The 21046-nt window shown below is 51.0% G+C and overlaps 1 protein-coding gene across 14 annotated transcripts; it reads right to left on the minus strand.

Annotated features, from left to right (window-relative positions):
• Traf1 (TNF receptor associated factor 1) lies at positions 1 to 19766 on the minus strand. 14 transcript variants are annotated; one of them, XM_060390010.1, is made up of 11 exons: positions 19495 to 19766; positions 17643 to 17841; positions 17452 to 17501; positions 16464 to 16567; positions 15887 to 16048; positions 13998 to 14082; positions 4875 to 4946; positions 3997 to 4404; positions 3315 to 3543; positions 1929 to 2077; positions 1 to 814 (listed from the first exon to the last, which is right to left on the minus strand). In XM_060390010.1, the coding sequence occupies exons 5-11, from the start codon at positions 16006 to 16008 to the stop codon at positions 596 to 598; spliced, it is 1284 nt and encodes a 427-aa protein (XP_060245993.1). In that variant the 5' UTR covers positions 16009 to 16048; positions 16464 to 16567; positions 17452 to 17501; positions 17643 to 17841; positions 19495 to 19766; the 3' UTR covers positions 1 to 595. The 14 variants fall into 14 exon arrangements, with proteins under 14 accessions (XP_060245993.1, XP_060245989.1, XP_060245992.1 ...); XM_060390006.1 differs by having other exon boundaries at positions 15887 to 16209; positions 17684 to 17841; positions 19495 to 19765; XM_060390009.1 differs by having other exon boundaries at positions 15887 to 16135; positions 19495 to 19765.
• Between the last annotated feature and the right edge of the window lie 1280 nt (positions 19767 to 21046).

The raw sequence follows: 21046 nt of genomic DNA on the forward strand, positions 1-21046 counted from the left end.
TTCAAAGCTTTTGTTGTTTCATCTGTCAAAACTTTAAAGGTCTTTGAATCCTGACCGCAAGCATTTCCCAGTTCGGCTTCTGGGTTTACCTGTTAAAATGTCTGCTGCCATAGGAACACAGTCCAGGACAGGCGAATTCACACTAGCAGCTGACCCTCCTGCCCTTCGGTCCTTGTTCTAAGTCTCAACAGAGAGACGGGACATTTCTCCGGTTACCCCCTCACCTACGGAGAATGTCCTAGCAGGGGTGCCCCACAGCCTTGGCTCAATGTCCATGCCATCCTGACCTAAGGTCTCAACATTCAGGGCCTGCAGGTGTGCTGGCCTGCTGGCGTGCCGGTCTCCTGGCGAGCTGGTCTCCTGGTGTGTAGTCCGTGTGAAGAGAGCACTTTTGTCTTCTCCTCCATGCTGTCTCTGTTTGTATAGCTCAAGTCTCTCCAATCTCACAGCAGCCACAGCCAACATGCTGTGGCACTCAGGTCATGCCAGCCTCGGCCCGTTCTTGTCCTGGACTGTGGGCTCCAAGGGCAGGGCCTGGCTGTCTAGCTAAGTCCCCCATCTGAGCTGGTTGCCTTCAGGAGACCATCCCCCACCCCTAAGCACTGGTGTCCACAATACACTTGAGGAACATTGTGTCATCTTTTACATAGGCGTGTTTGAGTGACTGCAGCTTGCTGAGGGGGAAGAACAGCGGACAGCCGCTGGCCACGTTGGTCTCGCTCTGTGGCCGCTGGAAGGAGGCCGAGCTCAGGTCAGGCCGGAAGGCATCAATGGCGTGCTCACGGTTGTTCTGGTCAAGGAGCATGAAGGTGACCTGCACGGGAGAGGCCAGTGGATGGTCAGGCCTCAGAGGACAGTGCTGGTCCTCATGGAAGCCCAGCATTTAGGGTCATAGGGCTCCGTGCTCAGCTCTTGGCTGTGCCTCTGACCCTTAGTTCACAGAGAGAGGAGGCCACAGAACCAGCACTTCACATCCGAGCTGGGAAGGGGCCCATGGGGTGCAAGGAACATCTGGTAGGGAGGCAGCTCCAGGCTTTGTCCTTCACTGGTCCACCCAGCAGGAAGGCAGTGGAAATTGTGTGTGTGCATATGTGCATGTGTGCATGAGTGTATAAATCAGAGGTCACCATCAGGTGTCATCCTCAATTGCTCTCCATCTTTATTATTATTTTTAATTATTATTATTTTAGATGTGGAGCTCACTGGTTAAGTTATGCTGGTTGGCTAGCTAGCCCTGGGGCATCCTCATGTCTCCCTCTTCCTGGTTCTGGGATGACACGGGCCTGTACCTGCTTTTTGATGTGGGTTTGGGGGAATTGGATTCACCTTTTGGGCCATCTCCCTTGGCCAACAGCAGTGGGGATTCTGATGCCGTGAGCACTGGCTGCTGAGACTAAAGCACACTGACAAGGAGGCAGGATGCAAGCACCCACGTGTGCCTCCTGGCTCAGGGACTCTGGCTGGGACCTCCCTAGGCCAGGCAGAGACCAGACTTCTGCTGGAGGCAGGGCTTCCGCCATGCCCTGGGGCTTCCACTGGGCTTCTGCTGTACCCGGAGCAGATCACGTACCTCCCTGAGAGATAAATCACCTACAAACTCTACCCTGGCACAAGCCCTTGAGCACACCCCAGCAAACACGGCTTCTCATCACCTACTCAAGCTATTCTTAAGCTTGCTGGCACTGGAATCCCCAGGAAGAGCTCTCGACATCCCAGCTCTTCACTCTCCCTAACGGTGCTCTGGTTCAGACACTGCAGCCCCTGCTTAGAGGGCTGGGGGAGCCTTGGCTACAGGATTTGCACTCAGCTTCATCTTGTGAAAGGAAACTGATTACAGGAAGCTTGCCCAAATCTCAAGGCCATGGCTAAAGCTAGCAGGACCCAGGCTACAAAGCCCTCCCCAACCCAGGCTTTTCCCGGGCCTGTACCTTGTTCCGGAACGGCCAGGGCAGTAGAGCGTCATACTCCCCTCTCATGATCACGATGAACAGGGACAGGTGGGTCTTCTTGCCTGAGCCATCCCCATTCAGGTACAAGCGCAGGCACAGCTTGTAACCGTACTTGGAAGTGTAGAAAGCTGAAAGGCGAAGCCAGTGTTAGCATGGGTGGGTAGGCAGTGCTGAGCAGTACAGATGAGGAGGTGGGGTGCAGCAGGCAGCGGCCCGAGGATACTGGGGTGTGGGGTTCAGCTCTCTTCTAGGAGAGTGTCTGGGAAGGCCGCATGCTTGGAGCTTGCCTAGCTTCAGGGTTGGCACCTGGCCTTCTGATCTTTTGATGGATTCGACATCTGGCATTTAACGCTTCCCTGGGATGCCATGCTTCTTGCCTCACAGCTACACATAGAAGCTGCCATTTTCACCAACCCTTAAGTAACTGGAGACTGAGCCCAGGAAGGGGAAGTGGCTGGGCATTGTCGTATGTGCTGGGGCAGAATTAGGGTCAAGACCCAGGCCTTCCAGATCATGGCACTGATTTTCTCTGTTGCCCAAAGGTTGGGCTCTCCCTGGAGGCTGGTGTGAGAAGGGCACTTCTTGGTTCTGCTAGCAACCATTGGGGATGGCCCCAAGGGGCAATTTTTGGGCTAGGGTCTGCTGCAACTCCTGGTGGCCAAGCCCGGGGCCCTCTGCGGCTCTCTCCCTGATGGCTCATTCCTAGGCAGAGCCCCCTGAAGCTCTGATGAGCCCCTGCTGGGGATCCCATCTCCTTGCCTTCACTTCATTTGTCTGTGAAGTGAGGCCTTGAGAACAAGCCTCCGCCAAGGCTCTCAGAGGTCCCATCCAGGAATGGCCTCGTCCTGGCAAGTGATGTGGCTTGAACAGACACAGAGCTGCATGTAAATATTATATATATGTTCTCTATACACACAGAAACACACACACACACACACACACACACGCACACATACACATACACACGAGCGTTTTATCAGTCAGTGATTAACTACAGTTGTCAAGTCCCTATTCTGTGAAATCATTGTTCTGAGCAAGGGGCCCAGAAACAAAGAAGAACCACCCCATTCACTGACACCCGTGGCATTCCCACGGTGCCTGACTTGTTGGTCCTCTGCCTCCTAATGCAGATGGCTGGCTGGACAGTTTCTCCCCCTGCTCCATTCTGGTGGTCAGACTTAGGCTCCCAGGCCCACAGTCTCAAGAAGAACCTGACTTGTATTCTTCTTTGCAGAGTGCAGTGGACAGGAAGGATTTGGCAGGGGCCCCAGCCTGACCCAACATGGCTGTTTTCGCTTCATGTCTTCCAGGTCCCCTGGGGCCTGTCTCTCCTACCACTTTTTGTGCCTGGGGGGGGGGAGTTACCTGGAGAGAAGAGGCTGACAGTCTTGCCACACGCCGACTCCCGGCACCGCCTAGTGACATTGGTGATCTTCCACAGGAAGGTGCCATCGAAGGAAGCCTCCTCCACGAGTCGCAGGCTCTGCTCAAGCTTGCCCAGGGCCTGGTCTTTTTGGGACAGGGTCTGCTGCAACTCCACCACCTGTGGGGAAGGCTGGTCAGCCAGAGGTGCCGACACCCAGCTGGAGGAGCCCTGGGGATAAAGGGGTGCTGGAGCAGAGCGCACAGGATCATCATGGCCCAGCGTGCTCTGAAGAGCCGGTCAAGGCACCAAAGAAAACAGCCTGTCAGGATGTGAGCACTGACTATCCGCTCTGGAGACCACATGCAGGACCAAGAAGGCAGGTTGTTCTGTGGGCCCCAAGAGCACAGCCAGGAACAATACAGGGAAGATGCACCTTTGTGAGAAGAACTCTGTGGCAATGAAAATGGCCCAGCAACCGAATGAGAAGCCAGGGAGGGGGCCCATGGACAGAGAGTCCTGATGAACTCTAAGCAAACCCAAAGCATTGGATGGCACTGTGTTGGCTTTTACCCAAGTCTTGGATGGAGCTCGCTGCTTTGAGAAGGATGAATGACTAGAAGGCCGGGTGGCATAGGGGCTCCCAGATTGGACTCTGAAGACACACTCGGCCATCTCTCTCACCTTCTGCTCCAGGCTCAGGATGTGCTCCCGGTCCAACTGGCTCTGGTGGAAGGAGGCAGCCAGCGCCAGGTGGGAAGCCTCCACTTCCTTGTTGAGGACGGCAACGATGTTCTCAAACACGCGCAGCTTCTCCTCCAGCTGGGCCAACAGCTTCTCCCTCAGGAGCTGCTGCAGGGCCTGCTCTTCCTGGCTCTCACAGCAAGGTGCCCGGTAGCAGTCTACCTCCAGGTCCCCTGGAGGCGTGGCGGCCTGAAGCTGCAGCTCTGACAGGTTCCGCTCCAGCGCCATGGGCGTGGAGCCCAGGTTGGAGCCCGGCAAGGACTTCCACTTCTTCAGGACCCCCAGCAGCAGGTAGAGGTGGGAGGCCTGGGACGCGGCCTCATGCTCCTGCAAAGATTGTGGGCTCCCCTGATGAGAGAGTGAGGGTCGTTAGTGAACAGCGAAGCGGAGACATGGCCTCAAAGGTCACCAAGCAAAGCCAGATCCATTATCCCATCAAAGGCTCTCTGTGTGGGGTGGGGGCAGGGTGAAGCCGTGTGCAGGAATATAGTCCTTAGCTATGCCCACAAGGAGAATGCATCCCAGGCTTTAGCGTGACCATCTCATCCTGCCCTTGAGCATGATGACAGTTCAGGACCATGGAGAGGGGCGTGTGTTGGGGGGGGACACTTGAGTGATTCTACCACAAGGGCTTAGGCGAGGTGAGGCATTAAGAAGCTCGTCCTATAACACAACAATGACTTAATGTGGGATTTGTTGCTTGGTAACTCATTAGCAAAGGAGACATCCAGAGGAGGAGCTTGGTGCTTTGGGAAGGTTTGGAGAGGGAGAGGCACAGGGTCTGGGACCATGTACTGTTTTGACATTCTGTCCCTTACCTTGAAGGAACAGCCAACACCTGCAAAGGGACACTCGACTCTGGCCTCTGCCACATCAGGGTGAGGGTTAACCTGTAAATGATAACCGTGTCACTGGATGCCAGGAGGGACCCCCAGGCCACCCTAAGGGCTCACTGAAGGCAACAGGGGCCAACAAGGCTAGAACCGGCCAAGCAAATGACTTGGCCTACTCTGCTCCTTCTACCTGGCCTGCCTTGTTCCACGTTAGGAGTCTCAGCCCTTCTAGAACTGTCCTCCAGAAAGAGGACCAGAGCCCTGCTATCATTTGGAACAGCACGATTTGTCCTGTTGGGACATAGTCCTCACAGTTCTGGAGCTAGCCCTCACTCTTCAGTTTCAGAATGCTGAACAGATACAGTGTACAAAGAGCTACATGAAAGTGGACTCTGCCTGTAACCCCAATGAAAGGGCACTCCCCATTTGTCAGGACAGCTGAGATAAAGAGTGACAAGGACCTGTTCCAGCGACGACACAGGGCAACAAAAGCAAAATAGTATAGACACCTTGGGAAACTCATGGAAGTAATTTATTATTATTATTATTATTATTATTAATGCTATTATTATTATTTACAGGCCTCACTATATAACCCTGGCTGGCTTGGAATTTGCTATGTACAGTAGGTTAGTCCTAAATTCACAGAAATCCTCCTGCCTCTGTCATCAAATCCTCTCCCAAGTGCTGGGACTAACGGCATGCACCATCATACCCAGCCAGCCTTGAACTTCTGATTCCCCTGCCTCCGTTTCCTGAGTGCCGAGAAGGAGCACGTCACAAGTCTTGGCGTATGAGGTCACGTGGGACTGAACCCAGAGCCTTGTGTGCCCCCTTAGCATTCTACCAACCGGGCTACATTCCCAGCCCTATGGAAGTGTTTCACAAAAGCCACGCCCTTACCCAAGTCACTTGCTTACAACTCATAACCGACCTGAAGACAACTCACCTGTTCTGCTCCCAGGAATTTATTCAAGAGGAGCAGAAACTCATGTCTACACAGAGATGGGTGTGAATGCGCACGGCAGCTTAATTCATAATAACCCTAACCAGGAAACCATCTGGGGACAGCTGGAGGGGAGTCAGGGTCACAAAATGTATCACAAAAATTATCTGTTTCCTACAGATAATTTGGTGGCATTCAGCCACCAAATGGAATTAATGCTAACATCCACTATAACACAGAGAGACCTTGAAGCCATTATGTTAGATGAGGACATTATGTTAAAAGAAGTTAGGTGCTAAAAGACCCCTTGTGGGGGGAGAAGCTGAAAGGGCTGGAGGGGGTTAGAGGGGTGTGCAGGGAATGACCAGCTCTTTGTGGAACAGAACGTTTGCTGTCTCAGCATTGGGGACTCACCCGATTTTGTACCAGGACTTAAACAAACTGTACACCTTTAATGAGCACATTTTTTTTCTACATGTAAATAATAGCTCAATTTTTTTTGAGAGCTTGTTTTGACAGAATAATCAACAGGGATGAAAGGAGAGGAGGCCAGAGGGCATCAGGCCTGAGCAGACACAAGGCTGCAGGATTCACTTTTAATTTTTTCTTTATTATTATTATTTATTACAATTTATTCACTTTGTATCCTGGCTGTAGGCCCCTCCCTCATCTCCTCCCCATCCCACTCTCCCTCTGTCTTCTCCTCCACTATGTCCCTCCCCTAGTCCACTGATATGGGAGGTTCTCCCCCGCTACCATCTGACCCTAGCCTATCAGGTCTCATCAGGAGTGTCTGGATCCTCTTTCTCTGTGGCCTACTTAGGCTACTTCACCAGGCGGAGGTGATCAGAGAGTTGGCCACTGAGTCTATGTCATAGACAGCTCCTGCTCCCCTTACTAGGGTATCTACATGGAGACTGAGCTGCCCATGGTCTACATCTGAGCAGGTGGTCTAGGTCCTCTCCAAGCATGGTCCTTGGTTGATTCCTCAGTCTCTGCAGGACCCCCTCAGCCCAGATTTTTTGGCTCTGTTGGTCTTCTTCCAAGCAATCCAATTAAAAAATGGGGTACAGAGCTAAACAGAGAATTCTCAACACAGGAATATCAAATGGCAGAGAAACACTTAAAGAAATGCTCAACATCCTTAGTCATCTGGGAAATGCAAATCAAAATTACTCTGAGATTCCACCTTACACCTATCAGAATGACTAAGATCAAAAACTCAAGGGATGACACACGCTGGAGAGGATGTGGAGAAAGGGGAACCTCCTCCATTGCTGGTGCGATTGTAAACTTGTACAACCACTTTGGAAATCAATCTGGTGCTTTCTCAGACAATTAGGAATAGTGCTACCTCAAGATCCAGCTACACCACTCCTAGGCATATATCCAAAAGATACTCAAGTACACAACAAGGACATTTGCTCAACCATGCTTGTAGCAGCTTTATTCATAGTGGCCAGAACCTGGAAACAACCTAGATGTCCCTCAACTGAAGAATGGACACAAAAATTGTGGTACATTTACACAATGGAATACTATTCAGCAATTAAAAACAAGGAAATCATGAAATTTGCAGGCAAATGGATGGAATTAGAAAAAAAAAATCATCCTGAGTGAGGTAACACAGAAGCAGAAAGACACACATGGTATATACTCGCTTATAAGTGGATATTAGACATATAATATAGGATAAACATACTAAAATCTATAGTCCTAAAGAAGCTAAACAACAAGGAGGACCCTAGGGAAGATGCTCAATTCTCATTCAGAAGGGCAAACAGGATAGATACCGGCAGAGGGAGAAAAGAGGGAACAGGACAGGAGCCTATCGCAGAGGGCCTCTGAAAGACTCTACCCAGTAGGGTATCAAAGCAGCTGCTGAGACTCAGCCAAACTTTGGGCAGAGTGCAGGGAGCCTTATGGAAGAAGGGGGAGAGAGAAAGACCTGGAAGGGACAGGCGCTCCACAGGGGCTCGCTTTTTAAAAAGCGGATTCACTCATTGTTTTGGGATGCGGTGCCTAGCCCAGCAAAGCCCCACCCACCTGCACTACCGCCCTCTGCAGCTCCCACACAAGAATAGGAAACAGATGTTTAACGGGGCAGGCGGAGGCTGGCCTCGGCAGGGAGGCACACTGGCCTTGACAATCTGCCTCAGGGAAGCCTCCCAACAGGTCACTGCTGATGGTGCGTGGCCCAGGGACACCAGAGGCAGGTATGTCCGACCTGGGACCCTCTAGGGTCCTGTGACTTCTTCAGGTCCACGGTTCCCGTTCTTTGTGGCTTAAAGTTGACAGTCCTCAGAAGGAAGGAGAAGAAAGTGGGACAGCTAACACTGGAATTTAGACTTTGCCCACACAGCGGGATGTACCTGCGGGTAAGCAGGACTTGTGGGTAAGACAGCCTGCTGTGGGCCTCATGGATGTCTGGCTCATCCTAATGATGCGGCACACACAGGAGTTTACTGTGACGAGCTTCAGATGCTGAAGAATGGGCAGGGGGCACTCAAGAGATCTTCTGAGGGTCAGCCAGGCTGCCAGCTCTGAGTCTCAAGGTGGAGAGCAATAGTGCAGGGTGTCTGATGTCCTCTTCTGATCTCTGTGTGCACCTGGGTGCATGCGCGTGCGCACACACACACAACCAGGAACTAGGAAATAACATTTGATTCTGTTTTCTGAGGACCCCCCACCCCCGCAAAGAAAACTTTTTTTTTTTATCACTTTCTTCCCTCTGAGGTCCAGTGAAGAAGACTGATTTGTGGCTCTCAATAATGTCATGGCTTCTTCTAGAACTCCCAAATGACAGGAGTTTAAGCAGTCTAGTCTAATTTCCAGTATGTATATGTAGTGGGCTCCTGCCACACAGAGTTATGTCCTTTCTTTTGAATGATTCATTTATTTTTATTGCATGTGTGTCTGTGTGAGGGTGTCAGATCCCCTGGAACTGGAGTTACAGATAGTTGAGAGCTATCATGTCAGGTGCTGGAAATTGAACCTGGGTCCTCTGGAAGAGTAGCCAGTGCGTTTAACCTCTGAGCCATCTCTCCACCACAAAATTTATCCGTTTACTTATTTTAAAATTGTTTTTGGTTTTTTGAGACAGGGTTTCTCGGCTATCCTGGACTCATTCTGTAGATCAGGCTGGCCTTGAACTCACAGAGATCTGCCTCTGCCTCCCGAGTGCTGGGATGAAAGCTGTGTACTCTCACCACCTGGGTTGGGGTTATGTCTTTTCAAAATAGGGAATTCATGGCACCATAAGGTAACTCCTGTCCACCCTCAGAGTGGGTTCGATCTACCACGCTGACGTCTGTTGTTTGTACTGAGCGGAAGCAGGCTACCTTTGAGGAAGGCCAGTGTGCCCTCTGTTCCTAGGGATTAGTGTGTGGGAAGACACTGATCATATCCCTCCAGCATCTCTCCCCAGGCTCTGTATCTGTGTTCACTGACGTGGGCTAACCAGCGGGAACTCCCCATCCTAACATTCCTAAATCTGACAGTCTGCCCCTATAATCTTAGCAATTCCTTAGCATCCTGCTGGTCCCCTTGAATTACTAATAGGTATCACATCCAGGCCCACGGCAAAGAAGATTTTGGTACCTTAACCTAAACCACGTGGCAAAGCCGTTCTCCAACCCCTGCTTCGTAGACAACATTTTCTTCACTTCAAGTGGAAAATCGGCCCGGAATGCTTTATCTGTGACATAGGAACCTGGCAGGAGCAGTCATGGGTGACACAGACTAAAAGACCGTGTAGACATGCAGGCTCCTGAGGTGGGAAGAGGACCCTAGACTATCTGCATGTGCAAAGAACCACAGGGTCCCTGTGAACAGGAGACAGGCATCTGCAGGAGATGAGATGTTGGCTTTGGAGGTGGAGGGAAGGCCCGCAGCTCCGGGGGAACATGCTGTGGCCGGCACCCTCTGGTAGGACTTCCAGCCTTCAACACTGCCAGACCGTAAGTCTGTACTGTGTTAAGCCATTAAGCATGTGGTGTGTTGTCACGCCGACAGGGGTAACCAACAGGAGCACTTACAAATATTACCTCATATTCTATAATAACTGTGAGATGTATTAGTATTAGCTCGGGCAGCAGATGGAAACTACGACACAGAGTGCATAACTCTGCCAGTGCCGTGACACCGAGAAATAATAGGACAGCCAATCGTGGTGGCACACACCTGTCATCCCAGCCCTCAGGAGGCAGAGGCAGGTGGATCTCTGTGAGTCCGAGGCCAGCCTGGTCTACAGAGTGAGTCCACGACAGCCAACGCTGCACACAGACTCTGTCTTGAAAAACCAAAACCCAAAAAACAAGCAAAAAAGAATAGGACAGCAATTTTATAATTAATTAAAAATTTAACAATTAAATAAATTAAATAATTAAAATATGTAACTAATATAGTTAATATAAATATATGTATGTGTGTAATCATACATATCTATATCTATAGGTAGATAGATTAGACATATATCTATAGATACATCTATAGATAGATAAGATAGATACAGAGCAAGAGAGAGAGAGAGAGAGCGAGCACCTCTGGCGCCAACATACCTCAAGTACATGGCTGGTGGACTACAAGTCCCAGCATTCCTCCTGTCTCCATGCCTCGCAGCACTGGATATATGCATGGCCAAGCCCAGTTACTTTTTTTTTCTTTAAACACAGGTGTTGGGGATTTGAACACGTGTCCTCATGCTTACACAGCAGGTACTTTTATCTGCCTAGCCCCTCCCCAGCTCCCAGCCCCTGGTTTGTCTCCTATCCCACCATTGCTTGTTCAGGAAGGTCATTCCAGCCAAGAATGGCCTCTCTAACTGCGTCATTGCTGACCTTCTAATACTTGCGTGCTCTGTTGCTAACTATCAGATGATTCTGGGCCCTTTGTACGGAGATAGTGATCTAGTACGGACTCACGAGGACAGGCTGATAAACAGATGGTGTGTGGGGGTTTGTGGGATGGGCACCTTGGGCTGAACTCATCTGCTCTCCAGCCTGGCTTGTCTGTCCAGCTTCTGTCTCCTAAGTACCCTAGGACAGGCAGACAAACTTGGGAGTGACCACATGCAAAAGACTGGCTTAGTATTAGTCACTTTCCTTAGGTCAAAAGTCCCCCAAAGTTCCCATCAGGGGCAGGATGAGATAGATGAGCCCCTGGTGTGGGCCGCGCAGTCAGCTTTCCTGCCCACTGAGGCATCTCTCCGGCCCCTTGCTTGGTTTGTCTTAAGGCAGCAAATGTCAACATATGCCCTTGCTGAGCCCTGGCAGTCCCTCAAGTCAGGCAGAAGAAAAAAATGGGTTAACCAGGAGGACTAGGCTCCGGGCCCTCCTTCCACCCAAACCTCCTGCTTGTACTGTATTCTGCTTGGGTTTTATCTTGATAAAGATGAAAAGACCTAAAGCTGTCAGATTAAAGTATCTCTGGCCCATGTTACCTAACATTTATATAAGTGGTGTTTTAATTTTGCTAAGAGGAGAGAACAGAACACGCCTTAGAAGGCACAGAGCCCATTCTTGTGCTGTACCTGTGGGGCGCAGAGGCCCATGGGAGGCCTCTGCTCCCTTGTGGTAGCTGGTCCAGAGACAGCCAGATAGGGAGGTTCAGAAGTTCCTCCATGGAAATGAACTTGGTCCTTATTCTCTGAAAGTCCATCAGAGGTGGGGCTGTATGGTGTGGGGGCTCCGAGAAATGGAAGGGAAAGCCCTTTAGTCAGCTCTGGGCAGGGTAGAAAGTCCCCTCACTCTCTGAATGACAGGGACTGGTGCAATGGAAGGGGGACAGGTGTGGAGCCCTTTTGGAGCCCTGGCAGCTGTTGACCTATGACTCAGATGTCACAGATCCTGGGAAGAACCTTCTAGAACCAACTTAGCATCTTCATTTTACCAAGCGAGAAGTAGGGTCCGGACTTCGCCTCCAACCACACCCTGAGGGACATAAACCCGTCCCTGTACACCAAGGTCTGGATCTATGGGCCTCATTCATTGCTAGAGGGAGCTTTGACTGAAGGCAGCATTCATTTGTCTCACTGTGGGGACATAGAGGAGCTCTTGCATTGAACGTCCTAGTATGTCTTCCTCTCATGTAAACCAAGAGGTCAGGTTCCTTGTAGCATCTCCTATGAGGTTGGACTTTTGGACCCACACAAGTTTTTGTTTGGGATTTGAATTGTGAGAGTAACAAAAAGATAGCCATCCTTTTTCTGTATCTAGTAAAAGATTTACCAAAACCTCCTATCTACCTTCATGTCATTTCACAAAGAGGTATAAAGGAAGGATACACTCTCAGGGGAAAGCTTGACTCTCTAAATGAAGGGGATCGAGCTTATAAAACTGAACATATTCCCACACTTTCATTATTTTGTCATGAGCTGGTGGGATCTGAAACCCTCTGGGCTGCACAGACTCCCCACAAAGGTCCTTTCATCTTGTGTGTGTGTGTGTGTGTGTGTGTGTCTATGTGTGTGTGTGTGATACCAGAATTCAAGGCTGTGTTGAATAAGTATGTCTCTCTGGCCTGTTCCAAAGATCCTCTTATACCTGGAAGCACAGCTTGACTCACCCAAGAGGTGAGCTGAAAATGGCTTCTCTCTGTGTCAGGAACTGGCTGAACCTCCCAAGTAAAGAGCCAGAGAGTCAGTAGTTTGGGGTTTTGAAGCTTCTTTTGTAAGTGCTCAACTCTGCTACCACAGGGAGAAAGCAGCCACATATAACATGAGAGTGAGGATGGCTAGATACTAATAAAACTTTATATACAGGGGCTGGGGAGATGGCTCAGAGGTTAAGAGCACTGGCTGTTCTTCCTAAAGGTCCTGATGTTCGATCCCCAGCAACCACAGCTCACAGCCACCTATAAGGAGATCTGGTGCATAATGAGATCTTGTGTATACATAATAAATAAATAAATCTTAAAAAAAACTTTATTTACAGACATAGAGTTTGCATTTTATAGTCTTTGTGATTCCTAACTACAATTTCTCCATCAATTAAAAACGTAAAACCAGCAGACAGGCCTCTCTCTGTTGTGTCTGGTCAAGTCTCAGGTTTACTTTGAGCATGTTGGTGCAGCTAACCGAGCTGTCCTGCCCTGCATACCAGTGGTTTCATGCTTTAAAAATTAAGAAGTGCCCACTTCTGTGTGCTGCAAGACACTCTTCAGCTTCTGCTGTACCTCAGATTACCACCCACTACACTACTCGTCCCCGGAAAAAACACAAAGGACGGGAAGGGGTGAATGTGGAGAGATTTGCAGGAGAAGCAGATGAGGTAATGGTTGGTGCCGGTCCTGCACAGCTCTCTGCAGCTATTTGTCTAAAGCAGCTGCCTGCTGAACATGAAAAGGACATCCATGCGTGTCTGATGGAGAAAGCTGCCCAGATAGGAGCTCATGCTCTCTCAGGGGCTGGCCTGGATCCAGCTGCCTTTAAAGAGCTCCTCCCAGACTGGAAGGAGGAGAGGGTAGGAGGAGTTGATTCTCACACAAGGCCGAATCTTTGCTGTCTCTACTTTCAAATTAGTAAAACAAAGAAAGCCCTTTTCATGTAAAAAACAAAACATATAAACCGTTCTTATCCTGTGGGCTGTATATAAAACCAGGGGATGCTCTGGATTTGGTCCCGGAGCCAGTTTGTGGTCTAGTCAGTGGTTCCAATTCTAAGTGGATCAGAATCTGCCAGGTGGCTTAGGATAATGTGCTGCCATCACGGTGAACACCTGTCTCTACCTTGCTCATAAAGTGACTTCATGGTAGCCTCAGGACCAAGAAGGGATGCTCCCGCACCTGTCAGGGGCCACCTGGGCGACCACCTACCTCTCCTTGGACCAGTCTCCATCCCCCTTCTCTCCCTCTCTGTGTGGATATGGCGGACAGAGGACAGCCTCAGGAATTGTTCCTCAGGTGCCATCACCCTTTTGTTTTTCATTTTCTTCCTTCACAAGGTCCTGATTAGCCAGGAAAACTCTACGTGGCTGGCCAGCAAGTCCCAGGGGTCCACGTGTCCCCTCCCCAGCACTGGGGTGGCATGCATCATTACACACAGCTTTATTACACGGATTCTAGTGCTGAAATGCAGGCCCTCACAGATGGAGCCAACTCATCAGTCTCCAAAAGGTGGATGGACAGCCCTCCCCACCCCCACCCGCCTGTCTATTCTAACATACCTTCTCCTGAGTCAGAGGGCTTCCTGGATTCACAGGCTGGAGGCTGTTTGCTCTGCATTTAAGGCAGATCGGATCCTCGCCATCTCTGGGGAAACAGGAACAAGCCTTCAGATAAGGCGCTACACCTTGCTGGCACCTGCCTTTGGCCACTTGCCACCTTCCTGACAGATTTCAAAGCCCAGACCTTGTCTCTCACAGTAACTCCACAGTCCTGGAGCTCCATTCCAAGCCTTCCAAGTCCCTGGAGTCTGCTGTGTCCTGAAACTTGCAGTGAGTCACTTTGACAGCCCCACCTGCCTTGACCACGGTCCCTTCCTCATCCTTGTAGATTGGTTCTGGATGTCCTACTGTAGAAATACCCATGCGAGCGCCTGGTTACAGGCCTCCACTGGAAGGATCCCATGCACTGACCTTCCCTTTTCAATTTTGCAAAAGTTCTGAATTTTTCCCAATACTTCCAATCCCAAAGGTTTAGGTAAGGGATTATGGGCATGGAACTCCAACTGTTTTTCTCAGTACCTAGTTCGTGGTCCTGGTCTCTTAATATTTGGCTATGGCAGGTGATCTTAGCCAACTGGGACAAGAAGAGACCTTAAGAGTGTATTTACCGGGAACGGGTGTCAAATCCGGACCAGCGTGTCGTGCGAGACATGCTGTAAGTAGTTCTGACTGACAGCGAGTGCTGCCGACCAAGCCCATTTCTATGTGAGAAAAAGAAGGCCACGGGGAGTGAGGGAAACAGAGTGGGGAAGAGGCACCTCAGGCTGGGACCCTGCCTGCATTCTCCACCCAAACTTCCGCTCATTCCTCTGCCAGGTTCTCAGTGGGGTGGGGGATGGGGGCCTCTATGAGCGCAGAGTGTCAGCTGGCCAGGAAGTCTAATCACTGTGGCCTTCGCCCCCACCTGGCCTTTCCACCGCCACAGCCTCCCGCCCTGTTCCTGCAGCCCGCTCCCCTTAGTCACCAAATGTGAACTTCTCATTTCACTGATTCAGTTTCCCCACACTCTTTTTTTTTTTTTCTTCGTTTTGTGGTTTTTCAAGACAGAGTTTCTTTGTGTCACCTTGCCTGTTCTGGACTTGCTTTGTAGACCAGGCTGGCCTCAAACTCCCAGAGATCCACCTGCCTCTGCCTCCCTGAGTCCTGGGATGACAGGTGTGAGCCACGGAGCCTGGCTCAGTTTCCCAACACTCTGTAGCTGTAAGGTCCCAAAGAAAAGAGCAGACCAGTGGCCCAAGGTCGCCTAGGGGGTCTCTCCACCAGGACACCCACAGGAGGCAAGGCTCCTTGATCTCTCTGGGAGCCTTTGCAGTTCTCATCCATTCAATGGAGAAATAATTGTATTGACTTTCTGCAAGCCGATCTGAGGACACAGGGACAGGGTACTTGGCACACAGCAGGTGCCTAACAATTGCTAGGTGTTAATGCTGCTAATGATGCAATTGTTTACACATTAAGCACAAATACATACCCTCCTGTATCTTTGCAAAACAGTGCTTTATCATAGTTCAGTATTTTCTGAGGAGGCCTAGGCTCATTATTATAAGAAGCTTTGAGACTATTACTGATGGACTCTTGTAACAATCTTGTGAGGCAGAAGGCAACTCCACAGGCCAGAAGTTGCGGCGTGGAGACACCTAACGGTCACAGCAGGCCACACAGAAAGAAGTGGCTGAGAGGTGCTTAAAGTTTTACCATAATTATAGCTTTCTGTGGCTACTGATCCATCTACCCACAGCCAGGGGGTCAGCACTCAGAAGAAAGGAGTGTGGAAATTGAGGCCCAGAGAGGTGCAGCTACCTCCCCACAGTCACCAGCTCCCGTCAGTCCCACCTCCCATCAGGGCTTCCTCCCTGGAAGTCCTCCCCACCGGCTCTTTGACCCCTCACCTCAGGTTCTCAGAGAGACAGGCTGTGCAGCACAGAGCTTTGGGCTCTGACGGGTCCTGGCAGGCAGCAGGGGTGCAACCAAACTGAAACTCGTTCTCATCAGGGGCCGAGCTGGAGGCCATCTTGAGGTTTCAGGTGGCCAGAGGGCCAGTATTGTGGAGTCTGTAGAAAGAGGTGGGTTCTAGCCTGGGCCACCCATTCTGTTGACTTTATCTTCTCCTCTCTGGCTTCTGTGGTACGACGTCATAGCTGGGTCACAGCAGGGATGGAGTAGGAATTACCCTTTGTGGTTAAAAAAATCCCCTGGACAGAGGCTGAAAAACCTTTAGGAGTGTCCAGACATTTTTCAGAGTGAGAAAGAGCAAGAGACAGAGTCAGAGGAAGAGAGCAGCCTTGACTCTCCGGAGTCACGGTTCCTCTGCCTGAACCACAGCCTGGGGCTGGCTTCCTCTATTTCCTCCCCAGGGCACCTTGGTGGAAAGGCCAAGGTTGGCCACTTGTCTTGTCATCCCCCCCCACCTCTGAGCCATGCAGAATTCTCTGGAACTGTGGGTGGGGTGCTGACCATGGGGCTCACCTTTCTGATGGGAATCCCCAAGGTCCTAGAAGCAGGTCCCAAATTCAAGTTCTGGGTCTAGTGGCCTTGGCTAAAAGTCACTCTCTCATGCTGTCGCCCTATCTCTGAGAAAACAGATTGCAACAAGTGCTCTGCAGGGTTGATGACTGAGGACCCTATGACCGAGGCAACCCAGAGGCAGCAGGAAGGCTCCGATGACTCCTCCCTGCCTGTGGCACTGTGCATCAGTCATGATGGTGACGAACGAACAAGGCCTTCCCCTCCCCTCCAAGGCCTCTGCACCTCAGGCTGAGCATCCTCCTCCTCCCAAGCCCCACTCAGGAAGTCATAGGTGCCTCTGGCCATGAGCCGACACCTCTCTGTTGAGAACACAGCACTAGACTAGTCGAGGTCCCTGGGGATCTGCTCTCAGCAGCCAAGCTGTGCACAAAGAGTGAGTTAGGAAAACCACACTTCCAGCCAGCCACTGTGTGCTGGGCAGACTTCTCAGTCCTCACAACCCTTCTGTAGCTACCTACGGCTCCATGAAGCAAGGTGTGAGGCTCAGGGACACACGGGCTGTGGGGGAGCAGTGGGAGCAGAACCAAGGCTCTCGTGCTCCCCCACAGGAGAGGTAAGAACAAGGCAGTGTGTGAAGTCTGGGAGCCTGAGGTGTGAGTTGGGGCATCCGGGTTGTCTCAGATTGCCAAATGACAAAGATGGCTTCTGTATGCCTTTCCACCCAACTGCACTGCTTTAGGTGTAGATGGACACACTGCCTTCAGACCACAGACTCTGAGCTCAGACAGGTCTGAAATGGGGTATTGGATTCACTGAGTGGTCTTATATACATTGAAATTTAAGGTCTCACTGTGCACTCGTGGCTGGCTTAGAACTTGCTATGTAGACCAGGTTGGCAGTAACTCACAGAGATCTGCCCACCTCTGCCTCCCAAGTGCTGGGATTAAAGGCCTGGGCCACCACCCTTGACCCACCATGCCCAGCTCACCACGCCCAGCTCACACAGTCTTCAATGAGTCTGAGCCTCAGTTTCTGTCTCTGTAAAATCAGGACAAAAACGTCTGTTTTACTCAGTTGTCAAGGTGATCAAATGAGATGCTAGGCGCTCTAGTTTCATTTCTTTGCTGTGATAGAACACGCTGATAAAAGGCAACATGAGAGGAAATTTATGTGGCTTACCATTCCAGGTTTAAAGTCTATCAATGGGGGGGGGTTCTCACCGAGACCCTCTTCCCAGGTCATGCCAAGTCGGGAGTCAAGGGATAAGCAGCCAGTCAAGTCACATCCACAGTCAAGGACAGAGGCATCAACTGCATGGATGCTGGCTCCTTTGCTTGTGCTCAGTTTCTCCACTCTTACACAGTTCAGGGCCCGCTGCCTAGGGAATGGTGCCACCCACAGTGGGCAGGGTGTCCCCACACCAATTAAGTCAATATGACAATCTCCCACCACGTGCCCACAGGCCAACCCAATGTAGACAACCTCTCGTTGAGGCTCTCTTCAACTTGACCGTTATAACCAGCCCTCACACTAGGGGAAAGTGTGGCAGAGGTCGTGGCCCAAGTGACATGTTCCAAAAACTTGGATAATTTACTCAGGTGATGGCTGTACCCCTCTTGTTCCTCACGAGGAAAGAGGCTTAAAATGGCCTATTATGATTAACACAGTGTCTTTGCTTCTCTCTGCTTCTTTGAGCCTCCCAGGCGGTCAGGTCAGGTCAGACTCTTGTGATCTGATTCTAGATAAACTCAACTGCCCACCGTCTCTGGGATGATTCCAGAACATCAGGTGGCTACTGGCAAAGAGCTCACTCTTACCCTAAAGCTTTCCCTCAGCTGATGACCTTGAGCCTGCTTCCCTCAGAAAGGCATTTCTGTAACCCCTTCCTCAGCCTGAGCAAGAATCCCCTCTACACTCCCCCCCAACATGTGTCTTTCTTCTCCTGTTGGGACACGAGGGAGGCACCCAATCTTGTTGCTCCATTTGGCTTCTGAGTAGTTTTCTCCTGTCCTATTCTCACTTCCACTGCACTGATTTCCCCCAACTACCAGCCTCGTCCATTCAGCATCAAAGTACTTGTACTCAGCTGTGGAGTAAGACAACAGGTACTGCTGTTTAGTGCTGTGTGTTAAGTACTTTGCTTTCCTGGGCACTGGGATCAAACCTAAGCCTCTGCACAAGCCCGTGCTTATTGAGCCACACCTTCAGCCTTGCTTTAAGTACTTTCTCTAACCTCTCGACGATATTTCCCTCCAGTCTTTGGGCACCCCCTACCTTGTAGCCGGAAGACACAAGGCACAGATAAGTTGAGTGCCTTGCTCAAGACCTCCCAGCTAGGAAACCAGGAAGGAATGAGCACAGATCTGTGCTTTAAAAATGAGCTTGGCCCTTATCCCAAATCCCTCTTCTAGATCTACTCTCTCTTCTCACTCTGCAGTAAAAATAAATAAATAAATAAATAGGGTTGTCCCATACAGCCAGGGAATCTACTCAACGCTGTTAAAGGCCGGCAAGCTGTCAAATGCTCTGGGCCTGCCCTAGTTTCCGTCCTATCAGAAGCGGGCAGAGCTCTTAAACTTTCTTTCCATGACACCCGCTCCCTTCTCTCACCCAGGCACCCTTCAGAGTTCATTTTTACTCCGCTGTGGGTCTTCATGGGTTCTTTCACCTCTTTCCCACCTCCACCCCCCTTGGTCCCATCTCCCTGGCTCCCAGAATGAGCAATCTCTACGTTCTGAGTAGCGGTGACCCGGCCTCCTAGTCTTTGGGGGAGCATCTGGGCCACACCCCACTTCCCTTGGAAGCTCTCGGTGACAGTGTCCAGCTTGGGATCCATGGCGCACATGCCGCCCATAGCCCGGGCATGCTGTCGGGTCGCCAGCCTATGACCCCTTTGCCTGGCCGCCCCCTTTCCTTCGGCAGGTGGCTGTCCGCCTGGCACATCAGGACGAGCTCCGAGCTGAGCTGCGGTGGGAAGGGACCAGAGGAAGGGCCGGGGGCTGAGTACCCTGGCGGGTTCTGCAGCACGAACCTGCGTCTAGATGCTCGCAAATCGGGACCTGCGGGTGCCCGGCAACCAACTTGCGCGCCGCTGCCTGCTCGCACCGGGCAGCAAAGTCCTCGGGGCTGGCAGAAGCCAGGAGAACTGGGTGGGCTGGGCTGGCTCCCGAGGCCGGCCGGGGGCGGGGCGAGCGCTCCGCCCCAGAAGAAACCGACAGGAGGTTGTCTGTGCTGGGCTCCAGTACTAGCCGACACGCAGTCTTGTAGTGCGTGCCACACGTGAGATACTCAGTACAACGAATTCAGAGACTCACACACACAGGCAGCCCCGAGCGCCCGTCTGAAATCCCGCGAGAGCATGAGCATAAAAGCAGCAAGCCTGAGCTTTCCACAGAGGGTTCTTGCAAAGACCGCAGCACCCAGCAGGCTCTGCCAGTCTCTGTGGACCGTGCAGCCCGTGGTGAGATGGTGTAATTCTCCGGGCACTAACAAAACTGGGTGCAGCAGGGAAGTAGTTTTTAAGCTAAACACACACACACACACACACACACACACACACACACACACACGTCCGCTTATTCCCTTATCGCTCAAAAGAGATAGGGATCAGGGAACATGCTACAAGTTTAGTTTAAAAGATAAAAACAAACAAAAAACCCCCAAACAAACAAAAGGTGTGTTTTTGCAAACCAGCAATCAAACTTGAAGCCATCCTCCTGCCTCAGCTTCCCAGGTACTGGTATTACAGGTATGAGTCACCTGGCTGGGCTTTTCTTTTGGACGTGGGAGATGGGTACCCCCCCACACACACACAGCAGGCTGGCTACACGTTTCTAGCAGCCAGGTGACCCTGTAGGACTGGGCTGGGCATCTGGCTGGTTGGTGGAATAAAGACTTTTGGGATTCCACTTGGAAGGGGGTATCTGCCTGAAGACAAGTATTACCTATCTATCTATCTATCTATCTATCTATCTATCTATCTATCTATCTATCGCAGAGTCTTGCTATGAAGTTCAGGTGATCCTCCTGCCTTGGTTTCTCAAGTGCTGGGGTCACAGGTATATGCCACTCAGCCTGGCTTGGGCCTTTCAAAAGGATTCTAGGAGCGCTCTGTGTCCCCGATGTTGGAAGTCACTGGTTCTCTTGTATTTTTGGTGGTGACCCTCGCCTTTAATGGCTGAGCCATCTCTCCTACCCAAGCGTCAATGATTCTCGAGTGCCATTGGTGAAGTGACATTTCTCAAGGCCCTGGGCCCTGCAAGAGCCCCTCTCTAGCCCCACCTCTCTCCCACACACCCTCTTCCTCTCTGCCCTTGGGTGAAGAGAAAAGAGCAGGCAGGCTGACCTCATATTTCATGTGCCACATCCTGTTTTCAGATTAGTGAGTTCATACGCTGGAAATTTACCAAGGGAAATAGTTTAATTTTGGAAAGTACCAAAAACTCATCTGTAGTCACCCGGCTTTATTTTGGGGGCTCTTGAATTAGAGGGGGCATCACTGGAGGACCACCAAGTGCCCAGGGAACAGGAACAGCCAGGCAGCAGAAATTGAAAGCCAAGCCTGGAGAAGCTTCTGATTCAGA

This window comes from Meriones unguiculatus, chromosome 8 (genome assembly GCF_030254825.1).
Source record: "Meriones unguiculatus strain TT.TT164.6M chromosome 8, Bangor_MerUng_6.1, whole genome shotgun sequence".
Lineage (NCBI taxonomy): Eukaryota > Metazoa > Chordata > Mammalia > Rodentia > Muridae > Meriones > Meriones unguiculatus.